This window comes from Suncus etruscus, chromosome 5, assembly GCF_024139225.1.
Source record: "Suncus etruscus isolate mSunEtr1 chromosome 5, mSunEtr1.pri.cur, whole genome shotgun sequence".
Classification (NCBI taxonomy): Eukaryota; Metazoa; Chordata; class Mammalia; order Eulipotyphla; family Soricidae; genus Suncus; species Suncus etruscus.
Genome location: NC_064852.1, coordinates 117,534,288 through 117,552,646, shown reverse-complemented (window position 1 = coordinate 117,552,646; position 18,359 = coordinate 117,534,288). Strand labels below are relative to the sequence as shown.

The window sequence follows — 18,359 nt, the reverse complement described above, 5'->3', positions numbered from 1 at the left end:
CGACAGAACCCAGTTTCAAAAGGATTCATCAAGAGATAAGCATGCACCAGGATGCAATTATTGTGCTTCTGATGAAAAACACCAAATATCTAATTTTCAAAAAATGAAGTTTGGTTTTCTTTAATCAGAAGTGTTTTCTGGCTGTGAATATGCCCTTCTGCTGTCACCAAATTAGTCAACTAATTATATGAAATACTCCAAAATCTAGCTTCATTTATAGCTACTGAAATAACATTTGTAAATCTTAAAATTTAATGCATGGTACTGCTCTGGCCCTAAATTTTATAACTTGTTTGTGCTGTTTAGAAACTAGAAACAGGAAGACTGCTTTCTTAGAGAATAGGAAACTTTACAACTGGCTGAAATAAGCACCCCCATATTGTTATAAAATAGAAGCTTAAATACTAATTTTGAAAACGTGAATTGGGACCATCTTAGAAACAAATATCCATGCTCCTTCAGATTAATGTCTGAAGCATCACTTATCACTTCTGAACCTACTCTCTGGCTGAGTGTCTTAAGTCTGTTGACCTTGGCATGATTGATGAAGGTGAGATGGGCGAAGGGCACTTGCACCTTGTGTTTTTAATAACTTGATTTGGAAATGTTTATTAGGAGCCCCAGACAATACAAGAAACAAACTCTCCCATCAGTGTCTGCGTGCTTCCTTTTTTCAGTCTTTTAAGCACAAATTCTTGGTGCCTGAGAAGGACCTCCAAGGACAGTAGAAAGGAACATGCTCTCTCGTGGCTATCAATCATGGGAAGAGCCACAATAATTCCTCAAAAAAAAAAAGTCATTTAAGTCGGAACAAAGGAGCAAAGCATTTGTAAACTATGCACTACATGCGACATGTCAGATCCTTGCTAAAAACTTAAATACTTAGCTCCTTTCCTGCCTTTGTGAAAAGCCCTTTGAGAGTGCTAGGTCAAGATGTCTTCAGATGCGGGGCAGAACTCCATCAGCAACATGCAGAAAGACAGTTTCTTCCCGCTGCACTTGCATCCTATTGAAGAATGCTGAAATCCAATTTCAAGGTTTATTTTATCCTTTAACAGTTTGTTTTAAAAAAAACAAACACAGAGAAAAAGAAAAAGCTTTAACTCTTCCATTAAAAAGGCAATTAACTCTAAGGACACCAAGAAAAAGGCAGATATGTTTTCACTTTATATTACATTAAAACAATCCACAATCAAGCACCTGGATTTTATTTCAGCTTATAATATTTTAATGTGCCTGAGAATGTTTGTGCAAATACAAGTCATCTTTCATTAAAAATATGCATAGCACACTTTGGAAAAGGTTTAGTTGTAGCCAACTTTCTTTACAAAAAAATAACATACATAAATACACAACATTCCCTAATCCCTATTGATTGCACTCTGGTTACCTGGGGTTGCCTTCCGGTTTCCAAGGAAGTCTGAAAACATTCAATTGTGTTCAAATTCCTTGGTCACTGCACTTGTCCAGAAGAAATGTTCTGAAAGTGAGTTTACTGGGGCTTCAATTTACACTTAATTTCCTTTTTAAAGTAAACCCCTCCCACCCCCAAACACATGCTGCTTTACTTATTTATTTTTTATTTTACTTTTTGGATGTTGTATAAAAATACAAATTTAAAACAGGAACTTTCAGAAATCACAAATACAAAAAGAATATAGATGGGTAGTGTTTGGACTCCCAGTGGCTCAAAGGCCTGAAAACAGCCAACAGGGAGTGAGTCTTCACTACCCAGATCTTCTGAAAAAGGCCCAACTCCCTGTTTGCCAGTGTGGCAAGTCCTGACACAGGTACAATTTCACCAGATTGTAATGGTGGCCACAGTCAAAGCCACCTCACTGAAGTCTCAGTAAAACGTATCATTTCTACAAACCTTCCAGAGCTGCTCCTGCACCTTTTCTCTTGCCGGGGAGAGGACTCCTGAGTAGTGTTCAGGATACCTGGGGGCCTCCAGCAGTACTTATGTTACAAGCTGCTCTGGCCCAGCCGTGCTACGGGGGAGATGGGGATGGTTTGGCACCAGTTGGTGCTCAGGGCCTCCAGGGCTCCACCTAGTGGTGCCAGGGAAGAGGGGTATGTGATGCCAAGGCCCTAAGGGCCATGTGGGGACTGAACTTTAGGTCTTGTGCATGCAAAGCAAATACTGGCTGCTGAGCTATCTCCTGGGCTACCCTTTTCTCTTCTCATCCCCTAACCAGGGCTTTCCTTGCTTATACTTACTAGAAATATGTCCCACTATTACAGAATTTCTGGTTCTCATCATTTTTCAAGACAAGAAAACCCAACTAGACGAACGCTTAACCCTTTCTTTCACATCTTTCTCCAAAGACTCAATGACCTTTCATGGATACTTTCTACTGATCAGGCCCCATTACTGAGGGCCAATGCTCTCATCCCAACATTCTAACTATTCTTGTTCCCATTCTTCCAGCTACCCTTTCCCACATTCTCAACCTTCTGCGACCTTCTTTTTCTTTCACACAGACTGCTGACAGCAGTACAAAACCTTCCTCCAAGAGCTAACCTGCGAAAGAGGTCAGGGAACTTCTGAGGACTCAGTGCTCCTTCAGAATTTCCATTCTGGGTGAGGACGTGCACACTGAGGGTCCAAAGCTACTACCCATTAACACGGGGAGACTCTGATTCCTTCTGAGTCCACTTAATAAATTGCTACCTGAATTTAAGTAAACAGCAGAGCCTGGTCTCTGTAGACCCGTTTCTGCCTCTTGGCTTCCTCCATTTTCCTGGACATCGGGAGTCTTTACCACCCTGGCAATCCCCAGTCTCTTCAGCCTGTCCACCAAGTTCATTTTCAACTGGCCGACGTCGGGAGGGTTCCGGGAAGGCCTCAAGCCATACATCTCCTGAAGGAACGTCTCGGCTGGTCGGGAGGCCAGAAAGTTCTCGGAGGTATGCACTCGAGGTTCAAAGGGCAGTGGGGAGGGGCAGGGCGAGTGGGAGGGTGAGTTTGGTGGGGTGCAAGGGATCTCGAGGGCTCTAGACAGAGGCTGAAGCAGGGGGCTCTCTGAGACGGGGCTGTGATACACTTGGGCTGAGATGCCTCGCTCCTGCAGCAGCTTGGCTAACCCCATGGTACTGCTAAAGGTGATAGTGGAGTCCCGCCGGGTGGTGATGGATTCCCCGATGCTGAGTCTATATGACAGGGCCGGCGAGTTCACTGCGGTGTTTGAGGAACTGCTACTACTACTACCACAGGATAGGGAAGGAAATGCAGAGCTGAAGGAGAAAGAAAATGAACAAGGAAGTTGCAGATTTAAAAATAAAAAACAAAACTTCCAAAACAGTACTTAAAGGATTTACAGTAGTTCTCTGGTATCATGTCTTCAAATGCTATTAGCAATGGTCAGGGCATTTTTTTTTCTGTTGTATGAATGATACAAGTCTTTAATAAATTCTTGCTCCAACCTCTGATAGTAGTAGATCGATATTTTAAAAGATTATGGACAAAATATGCATTATAGATTAATAAGCTTTCTAAAGTATCAATGTGAATAATAAAAGCATTTCAAACAAGTTAATCCCTTGGTTAAACTAATCTCTGTTTCAGCCCAGCTCCCTGTAAAACTGTGCCTCTCTAAACTGTACCTTCTTACGAAGGCACTTACATGTACTCAAACTATCCTTAGGAATGAACTGGGGATTTTTTTGTTTGTTTTGTTTTTGAGGGTGAGGATGGCTCACGTTCAGCTGTGTTCAGGGATAAATTCATTCTAGTTCTATACTCAGGATCACTCCTGCTGGCGCGTTCTGGAGATTGAACTTGTCTGTCTAGCATACTATCTGTTATACTATCTGGCTGTAGGAAACAGTTTTATAAATAAGTTATCTTTTTTTTTTTGGGGGGGGGTCACACCCGGCAGTGCTCAGGGGTTATTCCTGGCTCCAGGCTCAGAAATTGCTCCTGGCAGGCACAGGGGACCATATGGGACACTGGGATTCGAACCGATGACCTCCTGCATGAAAGGCAAACACCTTACCTCCATGCTATCTCTCTGGCCCCTAAATAAGTTATCTTAATTCTATTGAGCAATGTAGAAAAACTGTACTGACTATCACACAAACTTTTTTCCTTAAATAAATAAGTGATCTGCTTCTTCTCTCCAGAAAACACAATCCTATCTGTCTGCACACTGGCAGCTAAAATACCAGGTTCACCTCAGCAAGTTTATAAGACACTGGTTTATTCCTCTATTCATTTTATAGCCTCCCTCCTGATACTGCTTTGCTTCTTTTTTCCCTTTATTTGTAGTTAATATTCTCTCTCTAATATTTTAGGTCTTTGAATACAATTATAGGTCCTTTAGGAATTAGTAGGTTAGAAGTAGCTGCAACAAGAATTGTTTAATCCAATCTCTTGACTATGCATTAGAAAATGAATTATTTCTAGCCTTTGTGGTAAATAAATGTATTTTTCCCTGAAGAAACCTGCCACTGTGCTCTCACTTTCTGAAAGGTAAATTGACATAGATTGAAGTGTTTTCCCTAGACTGGTTGATGCTGGATCCCCAAAGAGCTCCTAGAACGGGAAAGAGATTCCCATTCCCCTACCCCCTAGGGAGGGAAAACAATCCTGGTAATATTTATTCGCGGCAAATAATCCACACAGACAGGAGGGTAAAAGGCGAGAAGGTTGGACACAGAATCCTTTGTCAGCCTGCTAGCAGCTCCAAAAGCCCAAGGTGCCAGATAACTGCCCAACAAATCCTGACCTCCTGGCTTGACACCTATTTATTAGGATCTGAACAGCCCACCCCCCCACCTGGAAGGTCGTAAGTGGGAAAGCAGCAAGGAAATGGATATTGAAGAGAAATATTATAAAGGCCTCCATATACTTAACAACAGGTGATAGAAATGTCTTGGATGGGACCTGCCCAATAGTTACTGAGTGGGAAGGGAGCAGATTCTATCAGAAAGACAAAATGTGGGGCCAGAGTGGTGGTGCAAGCCTTGCCTGCACTAGCCTAGGACGACGAACCATGGTTCGATCCCCTGGCATCCCATATGGTCCCACAAGCCAGGAGCGATTTCTGAGCACAAAGCCAGGAATAATACCTGAGCATCACTGGGTGTGGCCCAAAAAAAGGTAAAAAAAAAAAAAGGCAGTCTGAACATGTAGGTAGGATTAGAAGAGAGGGCAGTCTCATGGGGAAGACGGGAAGACATCTTCCTCAATACCAGTATTTGGCTAATTCTGGGTACCACCCTAGCAGGACCCGTTTAACAACTACCCTTGAACTAGAACCTTGAGCCTTGAAATGCTTTGGATTCTTTTTTTTTTTTTTTTTTTTTTTTTTTTTAGTTTTTGGGTCACACCCAGGAGTGCTCAGGCATTACTCCTGGCTCTACACTCAGAAATTGCTCCTGGCAGGTGCAGGATGAGATGCTGGGATTCGAACCAACGTCCTTCTGCATGGAAGGCAAACGCCTTACCTCCATGCTATCTTTCCAGCTCCTAGGTTTCTAAAATTACATTATATATATATATAATCTGCTCTATTTACTTTAAATAATAACGAGCAAATGTGAAGACACTAAAGGACAGATTATGACAGAAACATAATCATCCTAAGATTTATGAAAAAATAAATGAATAAAAATAAGAGTTGCAGAAAAGGAGGTCTCCAATTGGCCAGCTCTCTTACCTGGGGGTCACCTGAGTGATATCAGAGGGGTGTAAGATCCTGCAGGTGGTGAAGGTGTAGGTGGAGTTAGTACCTGACAGACACTTTCCTGGATTCGAGGTTGCAGCTGAAACAGGAGTTTTAGAGATTCAAACACAGAATGGAAAGATTAGGTTAATGATGTAAGAAACTCATGATTACTGATTAACAATATCACATCTATCAGTATCTTTTATGTAAAACCCAGTATCCGGAAATGAGAATTACATCATCTTTTTCTTGGGGGAGCATACCCGGCGGTTACTCCTCTGCATTCAGAAACTGCTCCTGGCAGGCTCGGGGGACCATATGGGTTGCCAGAGATCTAACCCGGGTCCGTCCTAAGTTGCAGTGTGCAAGGCAAATGGCCTACCACTGTGATATCATTCTGGCCCTACATCAAGTCTTATATAGTATTCATGGTTTATGTGTCTCAATGTTTCCTGAAGTGATGCCACCAGCCCCAGGTCTATTCATGGGGGTTAAAAAGTAGCCTCTGCGCAACTGGGGGAGGAGGGCACTTTCTGTCTGGCTGCTTGTAAAAGGTAGATGGGGGAGGGTTTAAGTATTTTTTTTCTTTTCTAAAAAGAGAGTGTAGCCAAGTAAGTTTTGGAATCTTTGATATAACTGAATCCTTCAGTTTTTGTTTGTTTGGGGGCCACACCTGGCAGTGCACAAGGCTCATTCCTCACTCTGCACTCAGGAATTACTCCTGGTGGTACTCAGGAGATCATATGGGATGTTGGGGATCAAACCTAGGTTGGCTGCATGCAAGGCAAATGCTCTATCTGCTGTACTGCTTGGTGCCTCCTTCAATATGGAGCGATAGCATAGTGGTAGGGCGTTTGCCTTGCATGCGGCTGACCCAGGATGGATCTTGGTTCGATCCCCAGCATCCCATATGGTCTCTCAAGCCAGGAGCGATTTTTGAGCGCATAGCCAGGAGTAACCCCTGAGCCACACACCGGGTGTGGCCCCAAAACCAAACCAAATAAATATTTTAAAATTATAAATTGAAAGACTTAAAAATGGGGCTGGAGTTGTAGCACAGTGACAGGGCATTTGCCTTGCGTGCAGCTGAACCAGGATGGATGCAGGTTTGATCCCTGACATCCCATACGATCCCGAGCCTGCCAGGAGCAATTTTTGAGCACAGAGCCAGGAGTAACCCCAGAGCACTACCGGTATGGACCCCAAAATAAAACAAAAACAAAAACAAAACAATGCTTAAAAGTGGTAGAGAAACCAGAGGAAAATACCTTATGAAATTTTACTTTTAAAGGAAAATTCGATCTTTCTAGCCAGGCTCTCTACTCTAGTGGTTCTTTAACCACTAAATCTAGTGGCTTAGTGATTCTAGACTAGAACAATAAATATTTCATGTTTCATGAAACGTGTTTCATGTTTTCAGAGACTGTTAGAATGTTTTTGCTACTATATTCCAAATCATTAACCAGTTTTTCTACGTAACATCTAAAACTCTTATCTACTGAAAATGCTTTATGGAGTTTAGTTACTAATGTCTTGCCTGTTCTTCTGTATTTACCTTAGATAACATAACTGCTGTAACTATTTTAAATGCGTTAAGCGTGGTCTCTCCACACTTACATCAAAATTACTTTCTCAGCAATGCTGACAGTCTGACCGTCAGTATGTCTTGAAAGTTGGTCTTTGCACAGCTGATACAAAAAAACAACCTGGAAATATTACTGTCTCTTCACTACAAATGGAAGGTACAGGCACTAAAACTACATTAATGTTCATTTTTGGGGCCGGGAAGGTGGCGCTAGAGATAAGGTGTCTGCCTTGTAAGCGCTACCAAGGAACGGACCGCGGTTCGATCCCCCGGTGTCCCATATGGTCCCCCCAAGCCAGGGGCGATTTCTGAGCACATAGACAGGAGTAACCCCTGAGCGTCAAACGGGTGTGGCCCAAAAACCAAAAAAAAAAAAAAAAAAAAGTTCATTTTTGTCCACTTGTTTTATTTACCGTATTTGCCGGCATATAAGACAACTGGGCGTATAAGACGACCCCCTAATTTTGCAGTTAAAACATAGGTTTAGGCCTATATTCACTGTATCAGACATAATGTTCCTGTGCTGCAACTGTATGGACCACGGTGAGCCAATCACAACAAGCAAAGGTTCAAAGGTTATACTGTAATAGACTTCCTCTCTGACTCTGGCCAATCTGAGCAGGCTTTTGACAATGTAGATTCGGGTGCAGAACATTGTCTAATTTGCATGCATCAATAGCCTGCTTGGATTGGCTGAGTTAGAGAGGCAGTCCAAGCAGCCTTGCAGTGATTGGAAAATTCGTTTTGTGGCAATATTCAGACAACTTTCTTTTACCGGCATATTAAAACATTTTTCGGGATATATTCCGCGTATAAGACGACTTCCGATTTCAGTTGACTTTTTTTTTGTTTCAAAAGTCGTCTTATACGCCGGAAAATATGGTATTTATTTTTTGGGTCACACCTGGCAGCGCTCAGGAGTTACTCCTGGCTCTATGCTCAGAAATTGCTCCTGGCAGGCTCAGGGACCATATGGGATGCCGGGATTCGAACCACTGTCCTTTTACATGTAAGGCAAATGCTTTAACTCCATGCGATCTCTCTGGCCCAATTGTTTTATTTTTTTAAACCAGAATTTCTGGGTTAAAAAATGTAAACCATCCAGTCCTTGATGACGCAGTGAAAATGACTAACTATTGAGCCTCATATCTTGAATATTCTGCACGAGGAAACAAAAAGGGAAGTAGTAACTTGTGTCTGTTCCAAAGGCCATCGAGAGATGGCATTTGCATAACTGACTTTCAAGTTAAGAAATGTTTTATGTTACGTTATTTGGGCCACACCCAGCTATACTCCAGCCTTATGTCTGGATCTGCATTCAGGAATCATTCCTGTCGGGACTCAGGGATAATATGTATTTGGGATTGAGCCAGGATCAGTTGCAAGCAAGACATGTGCTTTACTGGTTGTATAATCTATCTAGTTTGTCGAGTCAAGAATGTTGTGTTTTGGGGCCGGGCGGTGGCGCTGGAGGTAAGATGCCTGCCTTGCCTGCGCTAACCTAGGACGGACCGCGGTTCGATCCCCCGGCATCCCATATGGTCCCCCAAGAAGCCAGGAGCAACTTCTGAGCGCATAGCCAGGAGTAACCCCTGAGCCTCACAGGGTGTGGCCCAAAAACCAAAAAAAAAAAAAAAAAAAAAAAAAAAAGAATGTTGTGTTTTGTTTTGTTTTGTTTTGAATACTCGGCAGTATTCAGAACTTACTCTTGGTTTCTGAACTCAGGAGTCTCTCTTGGTGGGCTCCGGGGGGCCAAATGGAGTTCGGGAATCAAATCTCAGTCTCATGCTAGGAAAGTGCCTTACCCACTGTACTATTTCTGGTCTTGGGTTTATATGGCTTTTACTAGTTTTCCACTTGTACTGGAATAGACAAACTGCAGTTATTCAGACATAGATATTTAGCAGAACTTTTTTTCTTGCAAATAAAAGCTGGGGGTCTACTTCTTCGTGAAAAATAACTACCAGTATTTTGCTGTCAGTAAAAAAATTTGATTTTTTCAAGTGAGAAAAACTTATCTCCACCATAGAGAACTGCAAAGCTCCCTAATACATAATGACTTTTCTCATGAGACAATATGGTTTTAATTGTGTTTTTTTTAATTTGTTTGTTCTTGAGCCACATATGGCATTGCTCATGGCTTACTCTTGGCAGTGCTGGGGACCATATATGTGGCAGGGAATCAAATCTGTGTCAGTTTGTACCAGCAAGTAACTGTACTATCTCTTAGGCTCCTTGACTTGATTTTAATATATAATCAAACTTGTCAACATATCAAAAATCTGAGCAACTCAGTGAATTAGTAATCTCCAAATAAGCCCTATGTGAAGCTATAGTTAGGAATAAGCAAAAGGTGCTTTCAAACTGCAGGATAGACCAATAGATTTTAATGTAACCAGATCTGATAAAGTTTCAGATTAGGTTTATAGCCATAAACTCAAAGAATTATTACTTATCAAATTCTGGTGCAACAACAGAGAAAATCCACAAATGTAGAAGACTAGTAACAAGTAAAATCCCCTCTCCTATTCCAGCTACGTATCTGGATGAGGTTAACTTATCTTCCACTCTTCAACCGAAACATCTATCATAGGAGACCAAAGGTTGGATGAAAATCTATCTTCCTTTATGTCATAAATTAGACTTGCAATGCTATAAAAAAATATAGAACTATTCTTATCATTCTTTAAAAAAAAACACACACAATTATTTATAAGACAGAGTTAACATGCATTTTTTAATTTTTTGGTTTTTGGATCACACCCAGTGCTGCTCAGGGGTTACTCCTGGTTCTGTGCTCAGGGGTCATTACTGGGATGCTGGGGATCGAACCTGGGTCAGCTGCGTGTAAGACAAACTCCCTACCAATTGTGCTATCACTCTGGCTCCAACATGCATTATTTTTATGTGAAATAATATATTTTTCAATTTTCTCAGTTTTTATTACTAAGATGTAATTATCAATAGATATGACCTTCAAGAACAAGTTCTTTAAGTTCTCAATGACTTTATTTTTGGCTGAAGGGTGTTCTAGAATATGCCCAGTAGTGCTCTGGGATCACTCTTGGCTTTGTGCTCAGAGGACCATATGCCTGGAGGCAGGATTCCCCAAGCACTGACTGAGTGATCTCTGGGCTCAATCTATTCATGAAGATTGAATTAGATAATGTGGAGATAAAGCTCACTAACACTCCTGATTTGCATTATCTTGAGTCAACACTGAGTATATGTAGTGAGACATATATATAAACGCAGCAGTCAGTTGATTGTGGAGCAAGTTGGACTGCTGAGTACTACTAGTTAGTAGACTGTAGGAGACCAAGCTCTCTCCTCACCGCTCACGGGGCCTCCTGCTGAAGTGATGGGAGGCAGGAAGATTCCTGTTCCTGGCCTGGATTCGGATGGTGTCTGTTCCACCTGCAGGGGCTGCTGAACCTGGAAAGTGATGCCCTCCTCGTCATCCTCTTCTAAATCCGAGAGGTGATAGATGGCGTCCTTGGGTAACTGGGCAAAACCTTTAGTGATGACTCCTGGTCGTGGATCCAGGATGGTGCCTAAATTTGGCTGAGCAAGTTGCTGCCAGTGGTGCAGAGTCTGTGATCCTGAAAATGCACAAAAAAGGGGGTGAAAGGGGTTCTGTTTTAGTTTGATTTATTCTTATTTGGGGTGGGGCTTCATGTGGCTGTGCTCAATCATATACAGTGCTAGGGATCAAACACAGGGCAGCTACTTGCAAGGAAAGGACCTATACTACAATTATACAGTATAGGGCTATACTATATATCCCTCGGACAGGGGCAAGTTTTAAATTTCTCACAATATACTTTAAAACAGAAGCTAAAATTGTATATGTCAAAAATAGTGATAATAAAACTACTTATCTGGTCTAAATATTTTTGATGCAATTTGCAAATGAACACGCTCTGTGAACAAGATACGGAAGTTCATCTCCCTGTTGCAAGAGTACAAAAACTCTAAAGCAGGGGTTAGAAACCCCAAATAACACCCGTAAGTAGGAACTAGGATGGTGAATCAATAGGAAGAAATGAACTTCGTAGGTGGGAGCTGCATTTTTACAGGTGCCAAAAGCCAGTGCTCCTCTGTCTTCTGACCCCAGTAACCGAGGTCAAAAATCTCCCTGAAGTTTCGGTGGATTTTTGTCTATTGCCACACTCTTCTAACACTCCTTTCTCCTGTGTAGCTCTGTGAAGTCAGGAGTAATAAACTAGACATGAGGTCACAGTTAGTTAACCTCCTGTATAGTATATCAAGAGGCTAAAAGGAGGATATTACAAACACTCTTCATCCTTAAGCATACAAGCTGCAATGCCTAATTATGTCATAGCCATTTCATTTCATTCTAAAAGTGTCAACTCTGGAAGATACCTGCACCAACCTTTAATTAATGCAACTAATTTGCTGATATAGATTTATAGAAATTATACATTTCTAAGTTGTAAGTTTATAAATTTATTTTTATTTTTCTAATTCTTTTTGGTTTTGGGGCCATATCCGGTGACACTCAGGAATTACTCCTGGCTACGTGCTCAGAAATTGCTCCTGGCTTGGGGGACCTTATGGGATGTCAGGGGATCGAACCGCAATCTGTCCTAGATTAATCGCGTACAAGGCAAATACTGTACTGCTGCACCATTGCTCTGTCCACAAATTTATAATTTTTTAGAAATTTATAGGTTACCTAGTTAAAATGTTGTCTATTGCAGACTTAGGATAACAACAAAGAATCACTCAGGGATTCTCAAATTTCATTAAAAAAGTTATTTTTTTATTATTTTATTATTTTGGGCCACACCCGGCTGCACTCAGGTGTTACTCCTGGCTAACTGCTCAGAAATCGCTCCTGGCAGTCATGGGGGAACCATAAGGGATGTCGGGATCCGAACCACCTGTGGTCCTGGGTTGGTCGCTTACAAGGCAAAACGCGCTACCACTGTGCTATCTCTCTGGCCCCTGAAAAAGTTATTTTTAATTCAAGTTATATCTTTGGAAAAATTATAGAACTAAAATGAAGAGAACTAAAAAAGAAAAAAATCCAGAGACGGACAAACTTTAGTGGGGGGCACACCTGATTGCATTCAGGGGTTACTCCTAGCTCTGTGCTCAGGAATCACACCTGGCTTGGCTGTGTACAAGGCAAACAAACATCTTACCTGCTGTGCTATCACTCTGGCCCCAGGCTTACAAACCTTGAAGTAAATGGCACTTCCTAGGTAAAGAACTCTTTGGAAAAGGACAGGCCAGGGAAAAAGTATCACACCTAGATTATTTTCATAATAATCTAGCATATACCACTTTTTTAAAAACTGCTGTGAATGGCATCTTCAGCAAAGAACCAAAAAAATATTTCTTGTTCCTTACAAATATCAGTAGAAAAAGATGACATCTGATAACTCAGAGGAAGCAGATCACTTATCCTTTATCCACAATGTGCTAAACATGTCTTATTAACCAGAGTGGAGATTTAGGATAAGAAAGGTATTTGCTATACATTCTGCTCTCACAATTACAATAAAAACCATCATCTGGGGCAGGAGCAATAGCACAGTAATAGGGTGTTGGCCTTGCATGCAGCAGATCCAGGACAGACAGTGGTTTGAATCCTGACGTCCCATATGGTCAAGCCAGAAGTGATTTCTGAGCAAATAGCCAGGAGTAACCCCTGAGCATCACTGGGTATGGCCCCAAAACCAAAAAAAAAGAAAAGAAAGAAAAAAAGAAATCCTCATTCCCAGGGAAGGGGAGGGCAGGGGAGGAGAGGGAAGACCTATTCATAACAAGATGGACTGAAAATGACTCCCACTGATCACCTTCAAGGGGCTTGACAATTTGCAGTTTTTCAGGCATGAATCCTCGAAGGCCACCGACAGCGCTGAGGTCTGTGATTTCTGACTGGCTGGTGTAGACAGAAGCCAGGCTCTCTGCGGGGGTGCCACCACCGTTCACCCCCTCGACTTTATGCTCCGCCAGGACCTGGAGCTTCCGCTCCCATTCCTCAGCAAAGAACTGCTTCTCGCTCAGGTAGTTCTGCCGCCGCAGACTAAGCCGGTGCAGTGCTGTGGCTAAGTCACTTTCTCCACAGGGTCCTGGCTGGTCTTCCTTCTGGGGGTTCCTATTGGAAAGAGAACATATTTACTGGCTCCATCTGGAAGGGCCGTGAGCTCAATTCAAATCTTTTCCTTATACAATAGTGACTGTTCAGTAGACTTATCTGAACCAGGTTGGTTATTTTTCCCCTCAGGTATCTGTAACACAAAGGTATATCAAACCAAGGCAATTAATATTACCTACAATTCTAGAACTCATTTCAAGTAACTTCACATAAGCGGAAATATACTTTAATACTGCTGTATCTGTCATCTAACTTTTGAACTCACGTTACTGAGGAAATTACAGATTATGACCAGATATCTATGCATTCAGTTAGTCAAAAATATTAAGGTCATATTTTATTTACTCTGTAACGACACTGATTGCAAGAAGTACTCATAAACTGCTAAGAAAACAAAGGTACTCAGAAGCTCTAATTTGCTACTCACAAGTTGCAAAACATATTTAAAAATTTTTAGATAGGAAAATACTTAAGTTGCACAATCCTATTAAGAGTTGTAAATACTAAATTTTCTTTCTTTTTTTTTTTTTTTTTTGGTGGTTTTTGGGTCACACCCAGCAGTGCTCAGGGGTTATTTCTGGCTCCAGGCTCAGAAATTGCTCCTGGCAGGCACAGAAGACCATATGGGCGCCGGGATTCGAACCGATGACCTCCTGCATGAAAGGCAAATGCCTTACCTCCATGCTATCTCTCCGGCCCCGTAAATACTGCATTTTCAGTTTTTGCAATTGAAACTTTTTTTTTTTTAACCTTTCAAGACATATTTGAAACAAATGGGAAATGAAGAGAAAATTACATTTTCCTCAACAGGAATATAAACTTTTTTTTTTCCCTAATGGCTGGGGCAGTTGAGATTACAGGCAAGAATGAAAACAAAGTGTCATTTGATACTATACATAACTGCCAGAATCAAGTAAATCAGACCTGAAAGTTAAGATTTAGACTCAAGTAAGTGAGATTGAAGAAGTTCTGATAGAATGTAATGTTCAATTAAAGGCAGCCTTTCACCAAAACAAAACAAAAAATTTTAACTGTCTTGCAAGGAAATAGGTCATGGTGACTGAATGAAAACTGAATATTCTAGTACATTTGGGGCGGGGGTGGGGGGGTCACTCCTGCTCAGAAATCGCTCCTGGCAGGCTTTGGGGACCATATGGGATGTTGGGATTTGAACCTCCATCCTTCTGCATGCAAGGCAAATGCCCTATTTCCATGTTATCTCTCCGGCCCTGAAAACTGAACATTTTAGAACCTTTTAGGGATACCGTGGGCCGGTGCCTGAGTTGGAACAAGGGAACCCAGCACATCACCACCACCAGAAGTGAAGGATCACAGCAACGATCTGTCTCTTACCCCGGGTTCTCCTCGGCGTGGTCCCCCTGGTTCCGGATTCTGTCCTCTGCCTGCTGGAAACCAGACTCGAAAGGCTTCGCAGTCATGATGACACTCGAGCGGTTGGAGCCAGGAATGGGGAGGGCGGGGTAGGGTGCAACACGACTCCGCATGTCATTGGCAGCCTTGACCGTGTCAAATACCCGTTTCTGCTGGGCTCTGTCAAAACCCAAGAGCTCATTAGCCACATGCCATACAGGTATGGCCCCCAAATTAAAAAAAAAAAAGCCTACAGTTAATAAGCAAATACATGTCAGAACCAAAGAATTCTTTCAAAAAAAACAATTGATAAGAGGGAAGAACTTGATTTATAAGCAGGTTTGTCATATCTCTTTTTTCTGTTTGTTTTTTGTTTTGGTTTTTGGGCCACACCCAGCAGCGCTCAGGGGTTACTCCTGGCTCTGTGCTCAGAAATCACTCTGGCAATGCTGGGGGGACTAGATGGGATGCTGGGAATCAAACCTGCTGTCCTACTGCTCTAGCCCTGGATTTATTATATCTTATCAGTTTGCACTGAGGTGTTTTGTTTGTTTTGGTGTTTGGGCCATACCCAGCTACACAAGAGATGTGATCCGAACTTACTTTTGCTTAAAGATAGAAGATTCTTCGTCCAAACTCAACTCTTTGCGCATGGTCCCCTCGATCTCGGCTGCCAGGGATTCCTAAGAGAAAGAACGTGAGATACCCAGAGTGACTCGGTTAAAGACCTTGCTTGGAGAAATGAACTGTCCTTCAAATAGCAGGGTCTACAGAATCCAATAATTTTGGTATAATAGAAAACATGAGAAAATCATTGCAAGCTATTTTAAATAAGAACCCACTACTTTGGGGCTGGAGAGATGGTACAGTGATGGAGCGTTTGCCTTGCATGCAGCCGATCCAGGACAGATGATGGTTTGAATCCTGGCATCACAATGGTCCTCTGTGCCTGCCAGGAACGATTTCTGAGCATAGAGCTGGGAGTGACCCTTGAGCACCACTGGGTGTGACCCAGGAGCACCCCCCCAAAAAAAAAAAAAGAACCCACTACTTTTTCATGATACCTTTTTACAAGAAAACAGCAAGAAAAACTGGGATAAATTCAAAATGATAAGAAACGAAAGATCTGAAAAGGTTACAGATTCTGGTTTTAAACACTTTCTCATTAAAAGTAACCAGAGCTTTTAGATTTATGGATTCAGAAAGAGGAAATGAAAGATGAATTTGAAGGATATCAAATCATTTACCAGGAATGATTTGAGTATCTAGATAAAAAAATAGTAATAATTGATTATAATCCATTGATTAAAATAGGAGGCAATATAAATCCACACTGAATTATAAAAATAACTAAAGGATAAATTGAATTAATAAAAGAATTTTTAAAATTATCACTCAGTCATTATCATAATAGTAATTTTTTTAAAATATGGAATGCTTTACGAATTTGCATATCATCCTTACACAGGGGCCATGCTAATCTTTGTATCGTTCCAATTTTAGTATATGTGCTGCCGAAGCGAACACCATAATAGTAATTATTAACAATAAGAAATGAAATCAAGTAAAAACCATCAATGAGATTATAGTAGATAAAAATTTGATGAGGAATAGGATATTAAATATTCTCACAGAATTGTCGACAAAACCATAATACTGGTCTGTTATCTGTCAATTTTCACCAATGAAAAGTTAATTAGCAAGATTAATTCAATTATTTATTAATATATATTAACTTTACAGTGGTAAAAAAATCAGCAGAAACTGCCTTAACTTACTGATTGAAGTTAAAATGGCATCATCAATAATGGGTTCTAGACAACGCATGCCATTTATTTATGGCAAAGGCCTAATTTACATAATCTTACAATATATCTAAAAGGGTGCCTATTAGATGGAAGGATACAGTCATTTAATTAAAATTATTAAAATTGATGCTGAAAACCAAGTCCTAATTCAATAACTGGATTCCATATAAAGACAAATCACATTATTTCAATGTGCTTTACCTTTCTAAAAAGCTTATCGTCTTTAGGAACATCTACTCTTAAAATGCATTTCCTTAAAAAAAGACTAACTTCATTTTCTGAGTTCCTTACCCCTGAGAATCCATAAGACTGGGAGTAAAGATGAGCAGCAGGGCCAGACCTACTCCGAAGTTCCTTTATTTCTTCTTGGGATTCATGCAACATTCCCAGACATTCCATATTCCTGTCTTGCAACTCATGCAGCTGAAAGGACAGAAATTCATTTATCTTACTAAAAATAACAATGGTGGGCCCGGAGATAGCACAGCGGCGTTTGCCTTGCAAGCAGCCGATCCAGGACCAAAGGTGGTTAGTTCGAATCCCGGTGTCCCATATGGTCCCCCATGCCTGCCAGGAGCTATTTCTGAGCAGACAGCCAGGAATAACCCCTGAGCACCGCCGGGTGTGGCCAAAAACAAACAAACAAAAAAACAAAAACAAAAACAATAATAATAATAACAATGGTTTAAAAAAAACACTTAGAAATGTATAACTGTTATCCACAAAGTCAGTTAACATTGAGAATTTAATTTCAAAACAAAGACTCTGAAGCAAACTAAGCAAAGAGTGTATTGCCAACATTAGGGAAGTACTGACCAAAATTATACATAAGCATAATTTCCTAAAAATATGATATTTAATAGATATCTATAATTGTTAATTCAATATTAAGTGCACCATTCCCTTAAATAAACTTATAAGGAAAGTAAAATAGCTATAGTCAAATTAGAATTTATTTTCTGGGGTTTTTCTGGTCACACCTGGTGCTACTCAGGGGTTACTCCTGGCTCTGCATTCAAGAATCACTCCTGGCAGTGTTTGGGGGTCCATGTGGATGATGCTGGGGATGGAACTTAAGATTGGCTGCCTAGAAGAAAACACCTTCCCCCCATACTGTCACTCAGCCCCTCAGGCTAGATTTAGATGATGATACATAAACCAGTTCCTTAAATAACTTTTGTTATCACTTTGATGAGAAAAAAGGAATTCCGACTTTGAACAAATGGCATTATTAGAGAACCTATCTTTTTCATGATATGTATGTATATATACAAGCTATGGTCTCTCAAACCTGTTAATGACAAGACTATGTGTATCAAGTATTATATCTGATGAATACCCAAAATAGTAATAGTATCACATTTCTTTCCACAATTTTCTTTATAGGTATATATAGGAATAATAAAGAGGGCATACTTTTTGTTTGTTTTGTTTTGGGGCCACACCTGGCTGTACTCAGGGGTTACTCCTGGCTCTGCGCTCAGAAATTGCTCCTGGCAGGCTCAGGGGACCATGAGATGCCAGGAGTCAAACCCAGGACCGTCCTGGTTGGCCACGTGCAAGGCAAACGCCCTACCACTGTGTTATCACTCAGGCCCAGGGATAATTTTTGAGTGCAGAACCAATAGTAAACTCTGAGCCTCACCAGTGTACACCCATCTTCAAAAAATTTTAAAAATATAATCAATATCCTTCAGTGTACAAAATGATCACTTTCACCAGAATTGGGTATATTTAAATGTTCTGATTCTAGGTTCTCTGAGACTTTTATGACCTGTACCTGAGATCTACAT

General features: G+C 41.0%; 1 protein-coding gene and 1 non-coding gene across 2 annotated transcripts in view; both read right to left on the bottom strand.

Annotated features, from left to right (window-relative positions):
- Positions 1 to 1,203: 1,203 nt before the first annotated feature.
- TRAK2 (trafficking kinesin protein 2) overlaps positions 1,204 to 18,359 on the bottom strand; it is a 71,527-nt gene continuing 54,371 nt past the window's right edge. Inside the window, exons 10-16 of the mRNA XM_049773183.1 lie at positions 16,858 to 16,989; positions 15,362 to 15,441; positions 14,741 to 14,938; positions 13,086 to 13,387; positions 10,593 to 10,859; positions 5,664 to 5,769; positions 1,204 to 3,237 (exon numbers count right to left, since the gene is read on the bottom strand). Of these exons, the coding sequence (XP_049629140.1) occupies positions 2,556 to 3,237; positions 5,664 to 5,769; positions 10,593 to 10,859; positions 13,086 to 13,387; positions 14,741 to 14,938; positions 15,362 to 15,441; positions 16,858 to 16,989 (1,767 nt within the window). The 3' untranslated portion in view covers positions 1,204 to 2,555. The remainder of the gene's footprint in view (positions 3,238 to 5,663; positions 5,770 to 10,592; positions 10,860 to 13,085; positions 13,388 to 14,740; positions 14,939 to 15,361; positions 15,442 to 16,857; positions 16,990 to 18,359) is intronic.
- LOC126009728 (U6 spliceosomal RNA) lies at positions 16,182 to 16,285 on the bottom strand. The gene has a single exon (XR_007495943.1). It is a non-coding gene; the product is annotated as a U6 spliceosomal RNA (small nuclear RNA).